We start from the raw sequence: 21,336 nt of genomic DNA on the forward strand, positions 1-21,336 counted from the left end.
TCTGTGCTCGAGGTGTTGCTCAGAATTCCTCACAGTTCCTCAGAATTTCTCTCATTTATGCCAAAGTGTGATCTGGCACCAATGTCAAACTGCCAAAGTGTTGCGTGTGCTGAATGAAAATTGCAGTTTTAGGGATGTCTTTCAACAAATTTCGTCGATCATCGATAAAAGGAGTAACTCAGAATTTCTCAGAGTTGCTCTCGTTTGCACAGTGCCTTGCCCCTAGATTCAGTTCAAAGTTGGATTATCCTGACTGTTTGTGAAACTGTTCAGAACAGTCGTCGAATATCGAGGGGGTTCTCGATGTATTTTATAGAAATCGATCAATCAGCAAATTGATTTCGAGCACATCATTATTCCAAACATTCAGGTCTTCAAGAATTTCAAACATAGGTAATTATCTTGGTTCTTATGTAAATTGCCTTTATTACACCCTATTTTAGAAAATACAAAACATTTATCGCGGAAAAAAATATCCTCATAAATTTATTAATTGATAAACATTGCATCTGAACACCCCTGACGTCCGCGCCAAAAAGCTGGCGGCTTGGCTGCCGGCAACAGCTGATCAAGGAATCAGTTGGCGCCCGGTCAGCTGTCCTTGTTTCACCAATTGAATGTTTTTAAATACGCGTTTGCGCGCGAAATCTCTCTCGCTCATTTTTGCTGTCAAATCCGTCAGCAACCGTTCACCGATCGTTTGAAACGTCGACTGTTTCAAATGGTCGTGAACAGTTTGGAACTGGACGGTCAATACACTTCAAGATACAAGAATTAAGACGAATGGCCACATTTACATTTTTTGTTTAGTAAACGCACTTTTGTTAATATCGAACCTATATCATTTGATTGATAACTTGCAATGCTAACCGATCATCTATGGGGTTTTGCCGAGCTCCAATAAAAATAACTACAACACACGCAGTTGGGTGATGCGTCTTCTCTCCTTCAAGCGCACGTCTCGTTATGTAGCCGGCCCTGTTTTTCTCTCACTCAAATCAATCGTTATTCACGATTGCGAAAATTCGACGCATTCAACGAAAACGAATATATTTTGTAAGAATTATTTGTCAAAAAAGAAAAAAAAACAAGAGATTAACGAATTTGAGATTTATCAGACTAAAGATTCCGTATATCATACAACTCCACTTTCAATGCTTCAATGTGATGGTACAGATGGACCATATATAACACACAAATGTCCTTCATTATATGAAAATAGATTCTACAAAGCGAGTTCGAAAGAGGTTCTACAACATATTTTCAGTAGATATGTTTTCATTGCGTACTTTGAATTTTAAACTGTTTTACGATATGCAATTTTTATGGGCGGTTTTCATTACACGTCCCTGCATTTTCCTCACGCACAGCTTTCGGCAGTTATCATGCAACGCCATTTCCTTAGACGGGTTTCTTTACACATCGCTGCATTTTCCTGATGCAAACAATTTTCGGCAGTTTTTCAATAACGCCATTTCCTTGGACGGATTCCATTTCACGTCCCTGTATTTTCCTTATGCAGAAAAATTTTTGGCGGTTATCCAACACGCCTTTATCTTGGACGGTTTTCACTACACGTCCCTGCATTTTCTTTATGCAGAATAATTTTCGGCGATTATCCAAAAATGCCGTTTCCTTGGACGGTTTTCATTACACGTCCCTGCATTTTCCTTATGCAGAAAAAAATTCGGCGGTTATCCAACAACGCCTTAACCTTGGACGGTTTTCACTACACGTCCCTGCATTTTCTTTATGCAGAATAATTTTCGGCGGTTATCTAAAAATGCCGTTTCCTTGGACGGTTTTCATTACACGTCCCTGCATTTTCCTTATGCAGAAAAATTTTCGGCGGTTCGACACGTCATTAATTTGCCCAACCAAAAACCCGAGCAAAAAAACCAACCCAGCCAACCAATGCCGCGAGTATTTTACGGCAACATTCACAATAGTCAAACACCTCTACCATCATGCACATCAACCTGTTTGCATTTACCGTTCAACCGAGCGACAACACGAGCATGTACGATCCTAGGAATCAACGAAAGCGCGACCATCCATGCCGAGCAAGAACATGAAGAAACATGCATGCAATCATCGACCGACCACCTATCCACAGCGTGCTACCAGTCGACAACAAAAATCAACCACGTCACCGCGCCTTTGTTCATGTGTTTGTGCTAGAACCAAGGCTAAAACAGAACGCGGTTGGAAAAACTAAAACTTTCCGCGCTCTAGCTTTTGTCAGGAACCGCAGAATTGCAACACCCACTTCACTGTGTTTGCAGCACCACCACACACTTCACACACCAAAACGATTTGTTTTCTCTCACTGTTTTTATGCCAAGTGATTCTACCTATTTTATGATTAACTTGTTATTGATTATGATGCACTCCTGGCAGGATCGCCAATGTGAATGCCGGGCAACTCACTGGAACAATCCGTTCCCAGCCATCTTAGCAAACTGCAGTAGAATCACTTGGCATAATACGGAACCTCACGGTGATGGCGACTTGCTCCGCCAACAGTCCACTCGTCAATGAGGCAGCATCACACTGACGACGACCCCGTCATGGTGCTGGCTGTCAGCTGTCACTGATGCTTGCTAGGGGAAATACTCGCATGGGAAATGCTACTCAGCTTTGTTCATACCCCACACTACCCACCCAGGGCTGGTAGTACTTTTCTTCATTTTTCTGATCCCTCGCTCCAATGGAAATATTAAAATTCATTATCTCAATGTGTAAGTATTACGGTTGATTTAAAGTGGATGGTTTTGTTTACATGGTGTGGGATATCTCAAAGTCGCGAAATTGGAGATATTTTTGAAGGAAACTTTGTAATATCATAAGCGATTTGAAAGAAAAAAAATCATTTTATTTCAATAACAACTTTACGCACTTTGAACTTGAAAATAACTTACGAATTGAATCGAGCTGGCATTTTTGTCACTCTAGTCGGACGCTTAGATGAAGGCTCTCTAACTTCTGCCTCAGTATTACGTTTCGCTTTTGCCGTCTTTGTTGCATTTGTAGTCACTGGCTTAGAACTTTCGGACTTCAACCGCTCAGGCATTGGAACCTCCAAGGGTTCTTGCGCCGTCTCAGGCCATTTCTTAAGATGGGTTACACATCTTCGATAGCGTGTTCCCTCCGCATTCTCGACAACCACCGAACTGCCAGACCTTTCGACGACTGTGAAGCGTTCCAGCTGGAATTTTGGTTCCAACTTACCGGTGTCATAGTTCCTGAGCATGACTGAGTCCCCTACCTCTATATCCGATGGTTTCGCCTGCCGTTGTTCGTCCGCGTACAGTTTTCCTTTCAGCTTCTTCATTGCATCTGTGTCGCGTACTCCTTCATCACGACGGGACAGTGGTTCCGTTATCATCGATGGGAGTAAATCTTTTACCGGACGACCTGTCAGTAATTCCATCGGTGCCTTTTCCGTGACAGTGTGTGGAGTGGTGTTATACATATATGCGTATTCCTGAACTGCCTTTCGCCAATCAGCACCTGTTGCCTTGGCAATTCGCAATGCTCTCAAGATCCCTTGATTTTGCCGCTCTACCAAGCCGTTCATCTGCGGCCAATAAGGGATGGTGTGAATCAGCCTGATGTTTTTACTCGCACAGTAGCCAGTAAATTCCTCGCTTGCAAAAGGTGGACCATTATCACTTCTAATCGCCTCGGGGTAGGATTGTTCGAAAAATACACTCTCGAGAGCTTGGATTGTTTTTGATGCAGTTGTTCCTTTCATTTCGATAACTTTCAGGTATCGGCTGAAATAGTCGACTATCACCAGGAATGTTGCGTACTCTTTGGCCGAAAAAAAGTCGATGCCAATTTGCTGCCAAGCTCGTTCTGGCATTTCGGTCCGAATCATAGGCTCCGGTGGGTTTTGTCTGCTAACGACTGCGCATCCGTGACATTCTTGGATTTTGTTTGTGACATCATTGTCCATACAGGGCCACCATACCCTTTCCCTGAGATTTCGTCGCATAGAAACCACTCCTGGGTGGCCTCGGTGAGCGATTTCCAGTGCCCTTGCTCTTAATTTGAGTGGGAGGACAATTCTTTCATCTCGAATTACAATCCCTTCAACGGTTCCCAACTCTCTTTTGAAGGCCTGGTAGCGATACAATTCAACTGGCCATTCCCCAGTTTCCAATGATTTTATGACAGCCGTAAGAGTTTCGTCCGTTACAGTTTCACGCTTGATTTCGGCCAAAGAAATCGCCGTTGGGCCTTCTCCCACAGCAAACAAAAAATGATCAGTACTATCATCGAATGCAGGGTCTTCCTGTGTGATGAGACGTGATAGAATATCTGAGATATTGGCTGATCCAGGAAGAAATTTCATTTCGAAATCGTAGGGCTGCAAACGTAGGGCCCAACTTTCAGCCCTTGAGCAAGCACGGCGTCCCGTTTGGTGTTTTCCACCAAAAATGTACTCCAGCGTTTTGTGATCCGTGTATATCGTGAAGTGCAATCCGAACAGGTAAAAGTAAAATTTCTCGACAGCCCATACTACGGCGAGAGCTTCGCGCTGGGTTTGCGGGTAGCTTCTCTCAGCAGCCGTTAGACCTTTTGAAGCGAAACTGATAATTCGTGCTAGTCCCGTCGAATCTCTTTGGACCAGGACTGCTCCGAGTCCTACCGGAGAAGCGTCGACATAGAGCTCGGTTTTATCTTCAGGATCGAAGAATCCCAGTCTTCGCACACTGTTGGACAATTCATTTCGCAGGTCGTTGAAAGCTTCCTCTTGTTCTGCCCCAAATGACGTCACCTCACCTCGAATGAACTGCCGCAAAGGTTCAGTTCTTGTCGACAAACGAGGGAAGAAGTGGCCGACAAAGTTTATCAGCCCTAGAAAGCTGCGGGCTTCTTCCTTTGTTTCTGGCTTCCGGAAGTTCGTGATGGCCAAAATCTTCTCATCCGAGGGGCTGATACCTTTTGCGCTTACTTTGAAACCCACCCGGAAAACGCACTTGCTTTGGTTGAGCAAAGCATTGTTACTGTTCAAGACTGACAGAACTTTTTGCAAACGCTCGTCGTGCTCTTCTACAGTCCTTCCGGATACTACTACATCGTCGATGTATACAATAACTCCGTCTATATCAGCCAGCATCTCAGTCATCACTCGCTGGAAAATTTCTGGGGCACATGTTATACCAAACATCAACCTTGAACAAACAAAATCAAAAATTAAACAACAGGATATTCGAAAAAAAATCGTATGTAGCAACCTCTTGAACCGCATCAATCCTCTGGCTGTCATGAACGTAGTAACTCCCCTTGATTCTGGATGTAGTTCGATATGGTGAAACGCGGAAGTTATGTCCAGCCTTGAGAAGAACTTCGATCCCCTCAACTTGTTGAGAAAGGTATCAATAACTGGTAGCGGGTAGTGCTCTCGTTGAATAGCCTCGTTTGGATATTTCATATTGATGCATAGGCGTACATCGTTTTTGCCTTTTGGCACAACCACCATTGGAGAAATCCATTCCGGTGGCCCGTCTACCCTCTCTATGACGTCTGTTCGCAGCATTTCCAGTATTTTATCGTCAACCCTTTTTTCCATTGCCGCCGGGACTCTCAAATACGAGATACGCCTCGGGATTACATTCTTGTCAATGGAAAGTTTTATTTGCACGTTTGGAAACTTCGGAAACGGTTTAACGACAGGCTCCATAGTTGCTTCAACGTGATCGACGTCGAGTCCAACTTTCAGTACATGAAGGTCTTCCGAGGTCCTCTTACTCAACAATGACTTAGTTGCTCCTTTGATCACAAAAAATTCGGCGTAACTGTGTGGCTTAGACGGATTTACTGTAATGTTGGCTTCGAAGGTAGCTACTACACACAAGGATTCGCTGCTGGCATATGCTGTAAAGTTACGCTCACTTTTCTGCTTAATGTTGTATACTTTTGCTTCAGTTTCAACAAGGTTGCTCCAAACTTCCTCAGTAACCGCATTAATTGCAGATCCTGAATCTATCAGGAACTGAACCGGGAGTTTATCAACCTTGCATGTGATAATCCCTTCCTTGAGCTCTGAACAGATTTTGTTCACCTGCCAAGCAATGAAATAAAGTAATCAACATATTTATTTTTCCATTATTATAATTATTTTTTTTATTTTGCCTTTTCAGGTGGCTTAGTCCGTGAATTCAAGATTTTGGATTTAAAGAAAAATTGAAAAAAAAGTTTAAACTTATTCTACCTTCGCAATGTCTTCTGGTTTTGGACGGCGGGGCATCTCCTCATCCCAATCATCCGGGCCCGGTACAGCGTTCGTCTCCTGTGCTGGTGGTTTCCAAGCAGATCTGCGTTGTCCTGCATGAACTTTGCGGCATTTTCGTGAAAAATGTCCAGTAGTACCACACTGATGACAGCGTGATCCAAGGGCTGGGCATCGAGGATAATTGCCGCCATGCTTCCACGACCCACATCGATCACACTCACTACTCCTACGATTGATTACCGACTTCGAGCCGTTGCGGTCAGATGGTCGGCGAATCCTTTCCTGAACTTTGTTGAACCTGGAACTGTCTTGATTACGGTTGAAGACTGCTGGTCTGCGAGGCCACTCTTGCTTCACCACAGCCATTGCTTCCTGCCTGAATGGTTTTGTTTTCTCCCGCTGCTGCACCAAAATTTCACGGTTGATCGCGTAGCTTGTCAAATCGTCCAAATCCATTACGCTCTCCAGGCCTTTATCCCGGACACGCTCGTCTCGAGCTCCCATTGTGATTTGATGAAGAATTTCCATTTCCTCGCGTTCTCCGAATTCGCACCGAGCCGCTTGCGTACGCAAACGAAGTACGAACTTGTTGAACGATTCATCCGCTACTTGTTTCAACGATCGAAAAACTTCGAGTTCAACGCGATCATTTCTCTTCCCAACGAAAAACTTTTCAAGCCTCTTGATAGCGTTATCGTACTCGGGGTACTCTGGTGGCATCAAAGGTATGCGCACTGGTTCTGGAGAAATTTCTTCCGGAACGGGTTTCAAGTTATGAAAGATGCGCTGCAAACCTCTGCCGCCGTAGCACAACATTGTTACCAACTTCTCATGCTGTGATTTAACTTGCTTCATCTCGATCATGAGTTCGAATGATCGGTGCCATTCCTCCCATTCCCTTCGTAGGTCTTGAGCATCAACCGCATCATTGAATGGTGCAATCGACCAACGTCCTCCTTCGTCATTCATCTGAAATTTTCATGTAGAGAACAATTTGTTACAAGATTTTTTTTGAGTATTTTTTTTTTTTTGAATCAACGTTTATTTCATTTGATCAGCTTGTTTCGATCCACATCGCTTTTACCCTTCGTTCGTTTTTTTCTTTGCTTCGGTCCACTTCATATGTCTTAGTTGATCCACTTCGTATTTTCTTCTTTGCCTTCATCGTTTCATCAGTTTGATTTGATCCACATCGAATAAATCCACTTCTGGCATTTTGTTCCGACCCACTTCTTTTCGATCCACTTCTGTTTCTCGTCCATTAATAATGCAAAAAGATTCGGCTTCTAATCGCGCAGGAGCCATGTTCTTTTTTTTTTTTTTAGCACATTGATCACTTCACATTAGACTCGCCATTTTGTTTTGCGCTTTCAATCCTCATGCCTGTTCCACTTCGTATAACAACTTTCCAAACATATTCCGCCATTTTGTAAAATATTGACCTCGTTGTGGGTAGCCATTCCAAGATTCCAAAATATGTATTTCATTGTCGTTTCGCAATATATCACCATCTTTACAATATCACAACATTTAAAAAAAAAATCTTACCTTTTTTCGTACCGGCTGTGCCAATTTGTAAAATCCGTACAGTCGTCGTACCGAAAACCTCTCACGCCTCCATCCGCAGACTATTTTACCAACGCACTACGATACACGACTCGTCCGTTGCTCGTTCGTATCTCAACTGCCGGCGCTGCCAGCAGCTTGCTTCGCGCAGCACCTTCAGTCCCGGTTACCACTCGTTACCGTGTTGCCGCATATGTTTGGTACTAACTTCGTACTAATACACTAGTGTCATACACAGTTAATTCTGTTTACTCAATTGACTTGATAAACAATCATAAATAATACACCACAACTCTACATCATTAATGTGTCAAAGACAAAGAACATGATGGCAAAGGGCTCCAGGGAGGAATCACCGCGCCCGGCACCCCGAATTTATATCGACGGGGATGAAATCGAGGCGGTTGAAGAATTCGTGTACTTGGCCTCACTGGTGACCGCCAACAACGACACTAGCAGAGAAATTCAGAGGCGCATTGTGGCAGGAAATCGTGCTTACTTTGAACTCCGCAGAATTCTACGATCGAATAAAGTTCGCCGTAACACGGAGTTAACTTTCTACAAAACGCTGATTAGACCGGTCGTCCTCTATGGGCACGAAACATGAACCCTACGTGCAGAGGACCAACGCGCCCTTGGAGTTTTCGAACGAAAGGTGTTGCATACCATCTACGGCGAAGTGCAGATGGAAGACGGGACTTGGAGAAGGCGAATGAACCACGAGCTGCATCAGCTGATGAGAGAACCAACCATTGTCCATATCGCGAAAATCGGGAGGCTACGGTGAGCGGGTCACGTCATCAGGATGTCGGATAGCAACCCGACTAAAATGGTTCTCGACAGTCATCCGACCGGTGCAAGAAGACGTGGAGCGCAGCGAGCTAGGTGGGTCGACCAAGTGGACCCTACGCAGAGTGCGGAACTGGAGACAAACAGCCATGGACCGTGTGGAATGGAGACGGCTACTATGTACAGCAGAGGCCACCCCGGCCTTAGCCTGATCGGTAAGGTAAGGTATTTGCATTGCTAAGGAGACGTTAAGGTCGAAGCAAACTTATCTTCAAGTTATTTTTCACATTTCATTCAAAGATTCAAGCATTCTATCAAATGAAAAGCATAAGCTAGCACTATCGCTGCCCATTCGAACAATACCTAAACCTGATTCCACTGTCTATCATTGTAGGCCAAACAAAACTTGAAAACTCATCTCCCACAATCGAAATCCAACACAGAAACACAAGTAGCCACCACTATCAAAGCCACCCCGCTGGGAACAATTTAAAACCCCATTTTCTTCGGTGCAAATCAAAAGCCAAAACTCCGCAATAGATCATCGAATGGGTCGGTTCGGTCGGTTCATTCGGTGTTCGTCAGCAGGAGTAGCCGTTGAGATAATCAACCGTTTTTGTGCTGCCATGCTGTTCGGTAAAATTGCTCTTTTTGTGGTCACTGCTGGAGGTTATTCTATTTCCTACCCTTGCCGCTTTTGAGAATACGGTGAAGTGCTGTCATATTTATACGGAGCGGTTAACAGGAATGTACACACCAAACTCGTATGGAATGTTGAATAAGATGACAATTTCTTTTGAGTTTCATAAGAAACTTTGAACATTCGAGAATTTTGGTGATGACCAGAATGGTTTTTAATTGTCGATGAACACGATATAGAATCACTGTATATCTACGTTCCCTCATGTGTATTCTTTCCATTGGAAAATGACGAACACACGGGGTCTTAAAAATCTATCAATCCAGCTGTTCCTTTACAATTGAACGCCCGAATGCACGCAGTGGTAAATTCTCACCCGATGATATTTTGCTTTCTTTCCATTCCAGAGAGCGAAAACCAAACCACCGAAATCCACCGCGACGCGCGGTCAATCATCACCATCGTCCGCCGAAGCGTTTGAGTGTGAATAGAACCCAATCCGCCCGGCCGGAAAAATGATGGATCGGATACCGTCACTGTCGATACCGGGCTTATCGCTGTCGCATCCACTGTCGATACCGACGTCGCAGAATCTCACGAATCAATCATCGCACGCGGCGCTCAATTCGCTTAATCTTCACTCGCAGAATTTGCATGCGGCCTCGGCGGCGGCTGCGGCATCTGTCAACGCATTGCACAGTTCCCAAGGTGTCGGAAGTGGGGGATCGGCCACGGCCCAGGCGGCGGTCGCTGCCGCGGCTAACCTGCACCAGAACGTCGGTGGGCTACTCAACGGAAGCACCAACGGCAATGGGTGAGTTGGATTCCTTAATTGTAGGGGAGTGGGTGGTCCAGTAGTTGGTTACGCCAGTTCGAAATGTTGATATAATTCAAATTAAAGGGAAAATCCTCCCTGATCATATGTTTGCATACTGGACCACCGATCACTATCAGCCAAAACCGCCCAATCGCTCCCGCTAGACCGGCAGCTATCAACTAACGGTCCAAAGTTCTCCCTACTATTACAGCCTTCTGGGGCAAACGATGATGAAGAAACCCGCCGAAGAACATATCAAACGCCCCATGAATGCCTTTATGGTGTGGTCCCGGCTGCAGCGGCGGAAGATCGCCCAGGACAACCCGAAAATGCACAACTCGGAGATCTCCAAGCGACTGGGTAAGTTAAACAAAAATTGATCTCTTTAAAAATCGATTTCTTCGGAACCGGAACAATTGATTTCGGTTACAATATTTTATTCTTTTCAACGGGGCTTCGCTTCTAATCCGAAAAGCAATGGGGCGAAGAGTGGGTATGTATTCCCAAAAGGTAAATCTTTGCATATTTAAATCTGAAGGTGTTCACTCCAGAAAGTAACGACGGACGCTTCTCTTCAAGCACCGAGAAAATCGAACAAAATATCCTGCCATTGAATGGAAATCGGATTTTCCCTCGTCAAATTTCCCTCCCACCAGCTGAATACGACCCGGTTTCGATCGATTCTTCGATGACGCGGGAGGGTTTCGAGTTTATTCACTCTCGATTTTTCCTCTATCCGTTTTCACATAGAACTTGGTTCAATTATTTGTTTGGATTGCACAATGGGCTGTCATTTCAATACACGTCGAAGCGAAAGGACGACGATGATGACGGCTGGCCATGGTTGGACGGTCCCAAATGATGACGACATTGGAAATATTGATAATCTATACTTTAGGGTGAAATTTAAAAGTGGACTAAAAACGCAAAAAATAACCTGACAAGGCATTGCGATGAAAATAAACTTCTGAGTTTTCAGCATGACCATGTTGAGGGTGACTGGTTCGATTCCCGGTAGGTTCAGGAACTATTTGCAAAGGAAATTTATTTTACTTCCATCTTTCTGCCTGCCACACGATATACACATGTAAAATGGCCAGAACACTAAGCTGAGACGCAGGCAGGCTTTGTCCCAATAGGTACTTCATGTTAAGAAGAAAAAGATCCCGGCCAATAATGCTCGCCAAGTCACGCTCCACCTGGTTCGCCCATCGTGCTCTCTGCGCTCCACGCCTTCTTGTGCTAACCGGATCTGTCACGAAAACTCACTTTGCAAGGTTGTTGTCCGGCATTCTTGCAACATGCCCTGCCCACCGTATCCTGCAGGCTTTGGCCACCTTCTGGATGCTGGGTTCGCCGTAAAGTGCAGCGAGCTCGTGGTTCATCCTTCTCCGCCACACACCGTTCTCCAGCACACCGCCGAAGATCGTCCTTACCCTTAGCACACGTCGCTCAAAAACTCCGAATGCTTGCAGGTCCTTCTCGAGCATGGTCCATGTCTCGTGTTCGTAGAGGACCACCGATCTTATTAGCGTTTTGTACATTTTGCATTTGGTGCGAATCTTTTTCGACCGCAGTTTCTTCTGGAGCCCGTAGTAGGCCCGACTTCCGCTGATGATGCGCCTCCGAATTTCACGGCTCACGTTTTTGTCAGCCGTCAGTAAGGATCCGAGAAAGACGAATTCCTCCACCACCTCGAAAGTATCCCCGTCTATCGTAACAATACTACTCAGACGGATCCGGTCGTGTTCGGTTCCGCCTACCAGCATGTACTTTGTTTTTGAGGCATTCACCACCAGTCCGACCTTTGCTGCTTCGCGTTTCAGGCGGGTGTACAGCTCTGACACCATTCCAAATGTTCTGGCAATAATATCCATGTCGTGCGAAAAGCACAGAAATTGTCCGGATTTTGTGAAAATCGTTTCCCGGCTGTTGAGTCTGGCTCGTCGCATCACACCTTCCAGAACGATGTTGAACGGGTGGTGTTCGCCGCTGCAAAAGCCGCGCTTAAGACCGAGATAAGAGCAAGCAAAAAGGCCTGCTTTGAGGGTCTCTGTCAGAGTGCCAATACGAACCCGTGGGGTGACGCCTACAGGATCGTTATGGCCAAGACGAGAGGTGTGATGGCTCCTACAGAGCAATCTCCAGAGATGTTGGAGGGGATCATTGGAGGACTTTTTCCGCGTCATGATCCTAATCCATGGCCTCCTTTCGTAGGACAGCCGAGGACTGGGGCTGGCGATGAGGAGAGGGTCACCGGTGTGGAACTGACGGGGATAGCTAAGTCCCTTAGCGTAGGTAAGGCCCCAGGTCCGGACGGAGTTTCGAACCTGGCCTTAAAAGTAGCTATTGCAGTGCCTCCCGTGATGTTCAGGTCTGCTATGCTGAAATGCCTGGACGAGGGAGTTTTCCCAGAAGCTTGGAAGAGGCAGAGCCTGGTACTATTGCCAAAGGCGGGGAAACCACCCGGAGACCCGTCGGCATATAGACCAATATGCTTGATTGACACGGCGGGGAAGGTGCTCGAAAAGATCATCCTCAATAGAATGTTGCGGTTCACCGAGGGCGAAAATGGTCTTTCGAGTAACCAGTACGGCTTCCGGAAGGGGGGGTCCACCGTAGACGCTATCTTGTCGGTTACAAAAACCGCCGAGAAAGCACTCGAGCCTAAGAGGAGGGGAATTCGCTTTTGCGCGGTAGTGACTCTGGATGTAAGGAATGCGTTTAATAGCGCCAGCTGGTCTGCTATTGCCGATGCGCTCTAGCGTCTGGGGATACCGGAGTACCTGTACAAGATTCTCGGAAGTTACTTTCAGAATCGTGTACTAGTCTACGACACGGAGGTGGGTCGGAAGTGCTTTCCAATAACCTCAGAAGTCCCGCAAGGTTCCATCCTGGGTCCGGTGTTATGGAATGTCATGTACGACGAGGTGTTGAGGTTAGAGTACCCAGTGGGAGTGGTGTTTGTTGGATTTGCCGACGACATTACGCTCGAAGTCTACGGTGAAACGATCGAGGAGGTAAAGTTGACTACCAACCACTCGATCAAGGTTGTGGAGGCGTGGATGCGGTCCAGGAAACTGTAGCTGGCTCACCACAAGACAGAGGTGACGGTTGTTAACAACCTGAAGTCGGAGCAGCAGACGGAGATCAGTGTAGGAGAGTGTACTATCCTGTCAAAGCGCTCCGTCAAACACTTGGGCGTGATGATCGACGATAAGCTTACCTTCGGTAGCCACGTCGATTATGCCTGTAAAAGAGCCTCCACAGCTATTGCGGCACTGTCCCGGATGATGTCCAATAGCTCTGCGGTGTACGCCAGTAAGCGCAAGCTTCTGGCTAGTGTTGCTACGTCCATACTTAGGTATGGCGGGCCGGCGTGGGGCACCGCGTTAAGTACTGAATGCTACCGACGGAAGCTGGAAAGTACTTACAGGCTTATGTGCCTGAGGGTTGCGAGCGCGTACCGTACCGTGTAACACGACGCTCTCTGCGTCATTACTGGTATGGTGCCTATCAGCATTCTTATCAGTGAGGACATGGAGTGCTTCGAAATGCGCGGCACAAGAGGCATACGCAGGACTGCCAGGATGGCCTCTATGGTCAAATGGCAGCGCGCGTGGGACAGTTCCACCAAAGGAAGATGGACCCATAGGTTGATACCGACGGTAGATAGTTGGATTATTAGGCGCCATGGGGAAGTTACATTCCACCTGACACAGGTCCTTACAGGTCATGGTTGCTTCCGACAGTATCTACACCGTTTCGGGCATGCGGATTCTCTCGAATGCCCAGTGTGCAATGGTTTAGAGAAAACGCCGGAACACGTTTTGTTCGTGTGCCCGCGTTTTCGCACAATGCGTGACCGCATGCTTGCCACATGCGGAGAGGACACAACTCCGGACAACTTGGTCCAGAGGATGTGTAGGGATGAGTTTGGCTGGAACGCCGTTTCAACGGCTATTACCCACATCGTCTGGGAGCTACAGAGGAGGTGGCGCGTGGACTCGGAGAATGGCTAGTCCAGATGCAGTACAAGAGGTGGTCCAGGGGTTCGGAGTCGGCTTCGTAGCTCATACAGGTGCCCTGCGGTCGAGATCGACCCTTACAGCGATTAAGTGGCCGCGGAGAGGAAGTCCCAGTAGCGGTGCTGTCGTGGCGTCGGTCTACTGGGTTGGATTCGAGCCCGCGGTTGGAAAGGGGTCCCCGGCAAGGGTCGGGGCAGGTGGAGACCCTGCTGTCAGTAACCTTCTGGTGCAGCTGATAGGGCCTGAAGAGTAGTGATACTGACCTGCTTTCAGCAGGTCAGATTGGGTTGCACGTGGGCATCAGTTCTTGATGTCTGCAAAGCAGTTGGGCGCGGGCGGGGTTGACCCTGCCTGCCTTCCGAGGACAAAGGGAGTGGCGAGGACCACTCCGGAAACTGGCTAAGCGCCAGCATGTTACCGTGATGGACTCTCCAGAGCGAGTCATCGATGTTCGTTGCTGCTAGGCTACGCAGCTAACCTTGAGGGTGCGATGTGCACTAGCCCCTCCCTGAAGCAATCTTCTTGGTGGTTCCGGAGAGACGTGGGGTTTGGCGACCATAGGAATGTGTTTAGTGGGTACGAGGAGAAAGTAGTCCTGGCTTTTACTTTTGTTGTAGAAGACGTCCTCAGACCTACACTACCCTAACCTTCTGTTAGGGTGTCTGTTGAGCAGATTATCCCCCTATGGTTTAGAAGGAAAAAAAAAAGAAAGAACGATGTTGAAGAGTAGGCATGAGAGTCCGTCACCTTGTTGCAGTCCCCGCAAGATTCGAATGAACTGGATAGTTCACCCGAAACCCTTACGCAGTTTTGCACACCGTATACCGTTGCTTTAATCAGTCTAGCCAGCTTCCCAGGAAAGCCGTTTCCGTCCATGATTTTCCATAGCTCTGTGTGGTCGATACTGTCGTACGCCGCTTTCAAGTCGATGAACAGGTGATGCGTTGGGACCTGGTATTCACGGCATTTCTGGAGGGTTTGCCGTACGGTAATGATCTGGTCCGTTGTCGACCGGCCGTCGATGAAGCCGGCTTGATAACTTTCCACGAACTCATTCGTTTTAGGTGACAGACGACGGAAGATGATCTGGGATAGCACTTTATAGGCAGCATTCAAAGTAGTGATCGCCCTGAAGTTCTCACATTCCAAATGGTCGTCTTTCTTGTGAATGGGCCAGATTACCCCTTCCTTTCACTCCTCCGGTAGCTGTTCGGTTTCCCAGATCCTGACTATCAGCCGATGCAGACAGGTGGCCAACTTTTCTGGGGCCATCTTGATAAGTTCAGCTGCATGTCTAAGTTTAATACTCACACTGCTGCAGGTAATTATCCAAGTAACCAAAAGTTCCGCTTCCCATGGTAAAATGCACTTACAAGTTCCACGAAGTTCAGATAAAGTTCCGAATGGAACTTTCTGGCTGCTTAAGAGGCTAACGATGAGCCTGGCTGGAACTTCGGGCACAAGTTCCGGCAAGGCTCATTGTTAGCCTCTTAAGCAGCCAGAAAGTTCCATTCGGAACATTAACTGAACTTCTCAGAACTTAAAAGCTGCTTAAGATGCTACTCGGAACTTATTCTGAACTTTCAAGTTCATAGAAGTTCAGTTCAGTAGGATTGTGTTTCAATGATGGTTAAATGTTATATTTTGCAGAAAATAACTTTATCAATTTATCAATTTATCATATCAATGAATATTAGGTTTAAACAAAAAAAGTCACCAACCGGATTCGAACCAATAATCGCTGCGTGAGAGCCCTACGCTCTACCACATTACTACAGCTGCGATTGAGTGAGCAGCGGATGAAGTCTGACTTGAATCGATTTTCTGTCGGCAGCAAGTTTTGCACACTTGTACAGTAGGGAAATTAGTAGTAAGTCAGCAGGCTATCACGCAGGAGGATCCAGTTCAAGTCCACATAAGAGAGCGACGTACATGAAAACATAATTATCAGAAACAAGTACAGACATTGAATCTCTCATCAACAAGGTTGTGAGTCTGAAAAATACATTTTTGTTTCTGCCTGAATTTTGTCAAAGTTCTTTCAGTAGCTGCTTAGAAGGCTATCCAGCTACCTTATACAAACTTTCAAATTCCAAAATTACCTAAAAGTGAAGCTGCTTAGAAGGCTAATGAGCAACTTCGAACAAGCTGCTTAGCTTAGAATGTACCCTCTTATCTGAACTTTTTGTTACTTGGGTATAGTTTATCATGTAGTGAAATTCATCTACGAGCCTCAAAAGTCCCATGAAATCTCCGTGAAATTCATTTGAGAGCCTCTGAAGCCCCCTAAACTACCTCTGAAACCTGAAATTGCTTTGAAGGTTCTACCCCATTACCCCGAATGCCACTACCCCGAACGCCATTACCCCGAACGCCACTACCCCGAAAGCCATTACCCCGAATAGGCCATTACCCCGAAAGCCGTTACCCCGAACGGGCCATTACCCCGAACGCCACTACCCCGAATGGGCCATTACCCCGAAAGCATATTTTTAGATGGGTTATTCTGATGATGGGTATTTTATATTTTTGTTAATTTAATAACATTACTGACAGCTTTAATACCAGAAGATATCATTGTAATGAATAACCTTAAAACAAAATGATGGAATAATACGTATTAGAGATAATCTTGTATGAGATAGAGCTGTCAGCAAAGGTTCTTCAAATACTGGCTATCGATACTGGCTCATTAGGCCGAAAAGACATTTGGCCAAAGTATCACTAATAAGTCTAATGATCATTAGCGAGATCAAATAATACAAATTGCAAAAAAGGCTCGGAAAGAACATTTTATAGTTTGAAAAAGAAAAAATCTTTTAAGGAGGAATAGACGATTTGGTAATAAAACTCTATAACAGTGTAACTTAAAAAAAAACATTCCTTAAATGTGAAAAAATGTGATTGATAGGTTGGTCGCCAATAAGGTCTGCAAGGATATAACTAGAAAGAACAGCATATAAATATAATAATATATATAATATATATAATATATAATAATATAATAAATTAAAGAAGGGCAAACCTCCTATGGGACCATTCATAAACTACGTAGACCGAATTTTGGTCACCTCGGTCCTCCCCCTCCTCATCGTAGAATTTTAAAAGACAATCACACCGTCTTCGGCCAGAGGCCGCACAGACTGTACATTACTAACATTAGACAATGGACAACACGTAGGGAATCGCGCCACTTGGGCGGTGGCTTCTATATTCGTCTGTTTTCCACTATAACCCAGTCAAATTTGAACCAATTGACACTACTTTTGGAATGTGGTGAGTTAGGTATAGTATCTACCCGTGTTGAATTGACTGAGTTATAGTGGAAAACAGACGAATATAGAAGCCACCGCCCAAGTGGCGCGATACCCTATAACACTCAGTGGCCCAGTGGAGTATTTTCTGTTTTGACGAAAAGTTTTCCTCGACCGGAGCGGGAATCGAACCCACACTCCGAGGCATGCGAGATACCTAAACGACTAACGCCGCTAACCGCTCGGCCACGAAGTGCACGATTTGTTCATACAAAAATTTGTAAATTTGTATACAGCTTAAAATTTGGATAGACCTTCTGCTACTTACATAGTTTATGCACGGCCCCTATACATAAATCTGCAAAGGGCAACATGGCTACTAGACCTGCCCACATTTGTATGGCGAGAAAGAAAAGTTGGAAAAATTCACGGGGCACCCTCTAGAATCGTGCCTTTGGATGAGAAGAACAACCTGTGAAAGATTCAGCTCAATCGGTTTAAAACTGAGCTGGCGCAAATGAGTTGAAGGTTTGTATGGGATTTTCAGTCCAAATATATGGGAAATTGGATGACCTACAGTCTCTCACTCAGTACGCCGGTTCAGTGAGTTCGATTTAGCTCAGAATTGAAAGAATGGTGGTTGATACTCTAAGGAACAACTTTGTAGAAGACCTTATTATGATAAAATTTAATTTAGTTGCGATTTCAGCTAACGAAAGCAGGATGAGGACATCTTCCCCCGTTTACTCTCGGTTGTTACATGCATCACGTGTGTGTCGGTCGAAGTTTGCGCGCTACATCATAGGCAGCTATGTAATTCTTCATTGTTTCGATACCCGCCCACGTGCGTGAGCAATTGAATTGAAGGGCAATATAGCCGCCTGTGATGTAGAGCGCAAGTTTCGAACAGCAAACACGTGTTGCATGTAACAACCGAGAGTAAACAGGGGAAGATGTCCTCATCCTGCTTTCGTTAGCTGAAACCGCAACTAAATTAAGTTTTATCATCATATGGTCTTCTACAAAGTTGTTTTTTAGGGTATCAACTATTATTTTTTTCAATTATGAGCCAAATCAGCCTCTTCCAACCTGCGTGCTGAATAAGAGACTGGAGGTCATCCAATTTCCCATATATTTGGACTGAAGGTCCCATACAAACCTTCAACTCATTTGCGCCAGCTCAGTTTTAAACCAATTGAGCTGAAATTTTCACAGATTACTCTTCTCATTCAAAGGCACGATTCTAGAGGGTGCCCCGTGGAATTTTTCGACATTTTTGTATTTGGGCCAGTCTAATGGCTACCAAACAACTCTGTAACAATATAAGTCGAAAGAACAGCCCAAGTTTAAAAGAAGGAAAACACCAGATGGAATTAATAGAGATATGTCGCCAATCAACCCGGTAACGACGTAACCAGAAAGAACAGCCTATAAATTGAAGAAGGGCAAATCTCATATACAGTAAGCAACTTTCATTCCCAGTAAACTTTATAAGTGCAGCTAGAAGAACAGCCTTTCATGAAAAGAAAAGCTACAGTTGTAAATGTAATTGTAATTTATTAATTATACGAAAGCCTGGCAGTTAGGTATTAAACTATAAATCAGGTCAAGGAAAAAAACAGTTTAGTCGCCAGAAAAAAATAGCTAATTTGGTCCAACGATGCTGGATCTACCTTGCTAAGTGAACTGAACTGAATATCTGAAATCCAGTCCAGTACTACAATCTTGAAAAAAATATTCAGAAAACAATTTTAGGGCTTGATGTTCTGGAAACTAACCATCAAAATCAAAAGAAAATCGAAAGAAATCTAGTTGCCAGTTTGGCCGCAAGTCAATTCTGAAAAATTTTACTAGAAAGAACTGCCTATTATTTAAAGAAGAACAAATCCGCTATGGGGTTAGTTATTCGTCTGCAAATAAACTACGTAACACTCAAACTCGAAAGAACAGCTTCTGATGAAAAAAAGAATACATTTCTATAAAGAAATTATCAGTTTGGCCACCAAACAACTCTGCAATAGTACACGGTTGGAAACTGCAAACTCAAAAGAACAGTCTATTTTTAAAAGAAGGCAAATATTTGAAGAAGTGTAGTTTGATAACCAGCACAACCGTTTGCCACCAGTTTACAATCGTGCTTGAGGCCAACCAACTTTTAAAAGAAGGGAAAATGTCAGTTTGAAATACTTGTAGTTTTTATAGCCATAGCTATAAGTTCAAAAGAGCAGCTTTGTCTTTAACTTGTCTTTACTTGTCTTCTTAATTTCATTGCGTTTGCTGCTTTCGTTTTCACGAACCTTACTTTTGCATGAAGCACAGCATACGGAAACCTAATGGAAACGGATCCTATCTTAAACAATGTACTCCCATTGTCATGCTATCTAAAACGAAGTAAATAAGAGCTGTGTTTTGTTTTTATATTTTTTTATTTGTTACAAAAAGAAAACGGAAAAAAAATCGGTACCTAAATTGTCTGTTTAAGAACAGAATTAACATAGGGGCATAGGATGGAGAAGAGTATTCATACCTACACTAGTTACTGATTACCCTTTTCTAACTTATAACCGCCTTCATCAACTTCTAATCAGTCACCACTTTTTTGGTGATCTCCTGAACGATTCGGGGTAATGGCCCTTTCGGGGTAGTGGCTTTCGGGGTAATGGCTTTCGGGGAAATGGCTTTCGGGGTAATGACCCATTCGGGGTAATGGCTTTCGGGGTAGTGGCCTATTCGGGGTAATGGCATTCGGGGTAGTGGCGTTCGGGGTAATGGGGTGGAGCCTGCTTTGAAAGCTTCTGAAACCCGTGACGTTGTAGTGAATGACATTAATGCTTTCGCCTAATGTTTTCAGCCTTTTTCCACCTATACCCTGGTAGCGTTTAAGTTTTTCATTTTTTGTAATATTTTCTTTATCTACTAATCCTCGGCGTATAAGTGAAATAGGGCTGCCAGTATCGAAAAGAGCTTTGAGACAATTATTGGAATTAGAAAGTTTAAAATCTACCAGTCCATCACAACCTTCTACTACCTCGTCCTCTAACTGTTCGTCATTTGTAACTGCATTTACAATATCTCTATCAATTGCTTGATGCTTCTTAATTTCTCCATTTGGTTTCCGAAACGAGACTGTAGTGTGTTGCTTTTTCTTCTCCTGGTCATATCTGCAATTTGAAGCCACATGTCCATGTTGATTGCTGGTATAACAAACGCCGGGTTTCCGCAACATCGTATCTTCATCCATTTTGACCATACGAAATGCTTGAATAATTTCAGCAGCCGTTTTGAAATTTTGAATTCTCGCTTGATTTTTCAAAGACAGGTCAGCAATCCCTTCAACGATGTATTCAACCAGTTCATTTTCTTCAATATTAAGCTTCAGTGCAATAAGTTTTTTCGATTGGCAATAATCAACGAACGGCTCCCGACCATGCCATTTGATCTTCTCCAAACATTTTCGCAGTTCGACCCTATTCACAGCAAATCCAAATATTTCACGTAAATTCTCCAGTGTTTCTTCGTATGTTTTCAGCATAAAATCATTCATTGTATGCAACCAATTCTTTGCGCTACCTTTGAGCAGTTTGATGACTACAAGCTTCATTGTTTCACCATCCAATCCCAGAGCGCGCTTCGTGTTTTCAATAGTAGCGATAAAATGATTGATGTCTTCATCATTACGTCCCGCGAAAAACGGCAAAAATGCAGCAATATCTTCAATACGAAAGCTGTTGCTTGACATCGCCAATCCTGGACAGAATTGATTCCTTGATGCACGACATTCGCAAATTCGGATTCCGTGACCTGGACGATAATGCGTATTATTCTCCTGAAGCAAATTTCCTGATAATCCATCACCCAGTGAACTTGAACGTGCTTGACCAGTTTGCAAAGAAGAAAACGTAGCATTCATGGTGCCTTTTGCAACGATCCCTACTGATTCTTCTGCAGCTTCCACAGGAAGTTTATCGTCAGCTCCAGTTCTCTCATTCAAAGGACGG

The 21,336-nt window shown here is 44.7% G+C and overlaps 2 protein-coding genes across 5 annotated transcripts in view; one reads left to right on the forward strand and one right to left on the reverse strand.

Annotated features, from left to right (window-relative positions):
• Positions 1-5,050: 5,050 nt before the first annotated feature.
• Positions 5,051-8,103, reverse strand: LOC134289555 (uncharacterized). 2 transcript variants are annotated; one of them, XR_009998557.1, is made up of 2 exons: positions 5,247-8,103; positions 5,051-5,183 (listed from the first exon to the last, which is right to left on the reverse strand). XR_009998557.1 is itself a non-coding variant. In XM_062855514.1 (2 exons), the coding sequence occupies exon 2, from the start codon at positions 7,211-7,213 to the stop codon at positions 6,215-6,217; it is 999 nt and encodes a 332-aa protein (XP_062711498.1). In that variant the 5' UTR covers positions 7,793-8,103; the 3' UTR covers positions 5,051-6,214. The 2 variants fall into 2 exon arrangements, 1 of the variants encoding a protein (XP_062711498.1); XM_062855514.1 differs by having other exon boundaries at positions 5,051-7,213; positions 7,793-8,103.
• Positions 8,104-9,506: 1,403 nt separating this feature from the next.
• Positions 9,507-21,336, forward strand: part of LOC109433666 (SOX domain-containing protein dichaete) — a 144,823-nt gene continuing 132,993 nt past the window's right edge. For 2 of the 3 annotated variants that reach the window (XM_029875159.2, XM_029875160.2), the window contains exons 1-2: positions 9,507-10,053; positions 10,250-10,416. In XM_029875159.2, coding sequence (XP_029731019.2) covers positions 9,755-10,053; positions 10,250-10,416 — 466 coding nt within the window. In that variant the 5' untranslated portion in view covers positions 9,507-9,754. The remainder of the gene's footprint in view (positions 10,054-10,249; positions 10,417-21,336) is intronic. The other variant, XM_029875161.2, reaches the window with a different exon arrangement.

Source organism: Aedes albopictus, chromosome 3 (genome assembly GCF_035046485.1).
Source record: "Aedes albopictus strain Foshan chromosome 3, AalbF5, whole genome shotgun sequence".
In the NCBI taxonomy this organism is placed as follows: domain Eukaryota; kingdom Metazoa; phylum Arthropoda; class Insecta; order Diptera; family Culicidae; genus Aedes; species Aedes albopictus.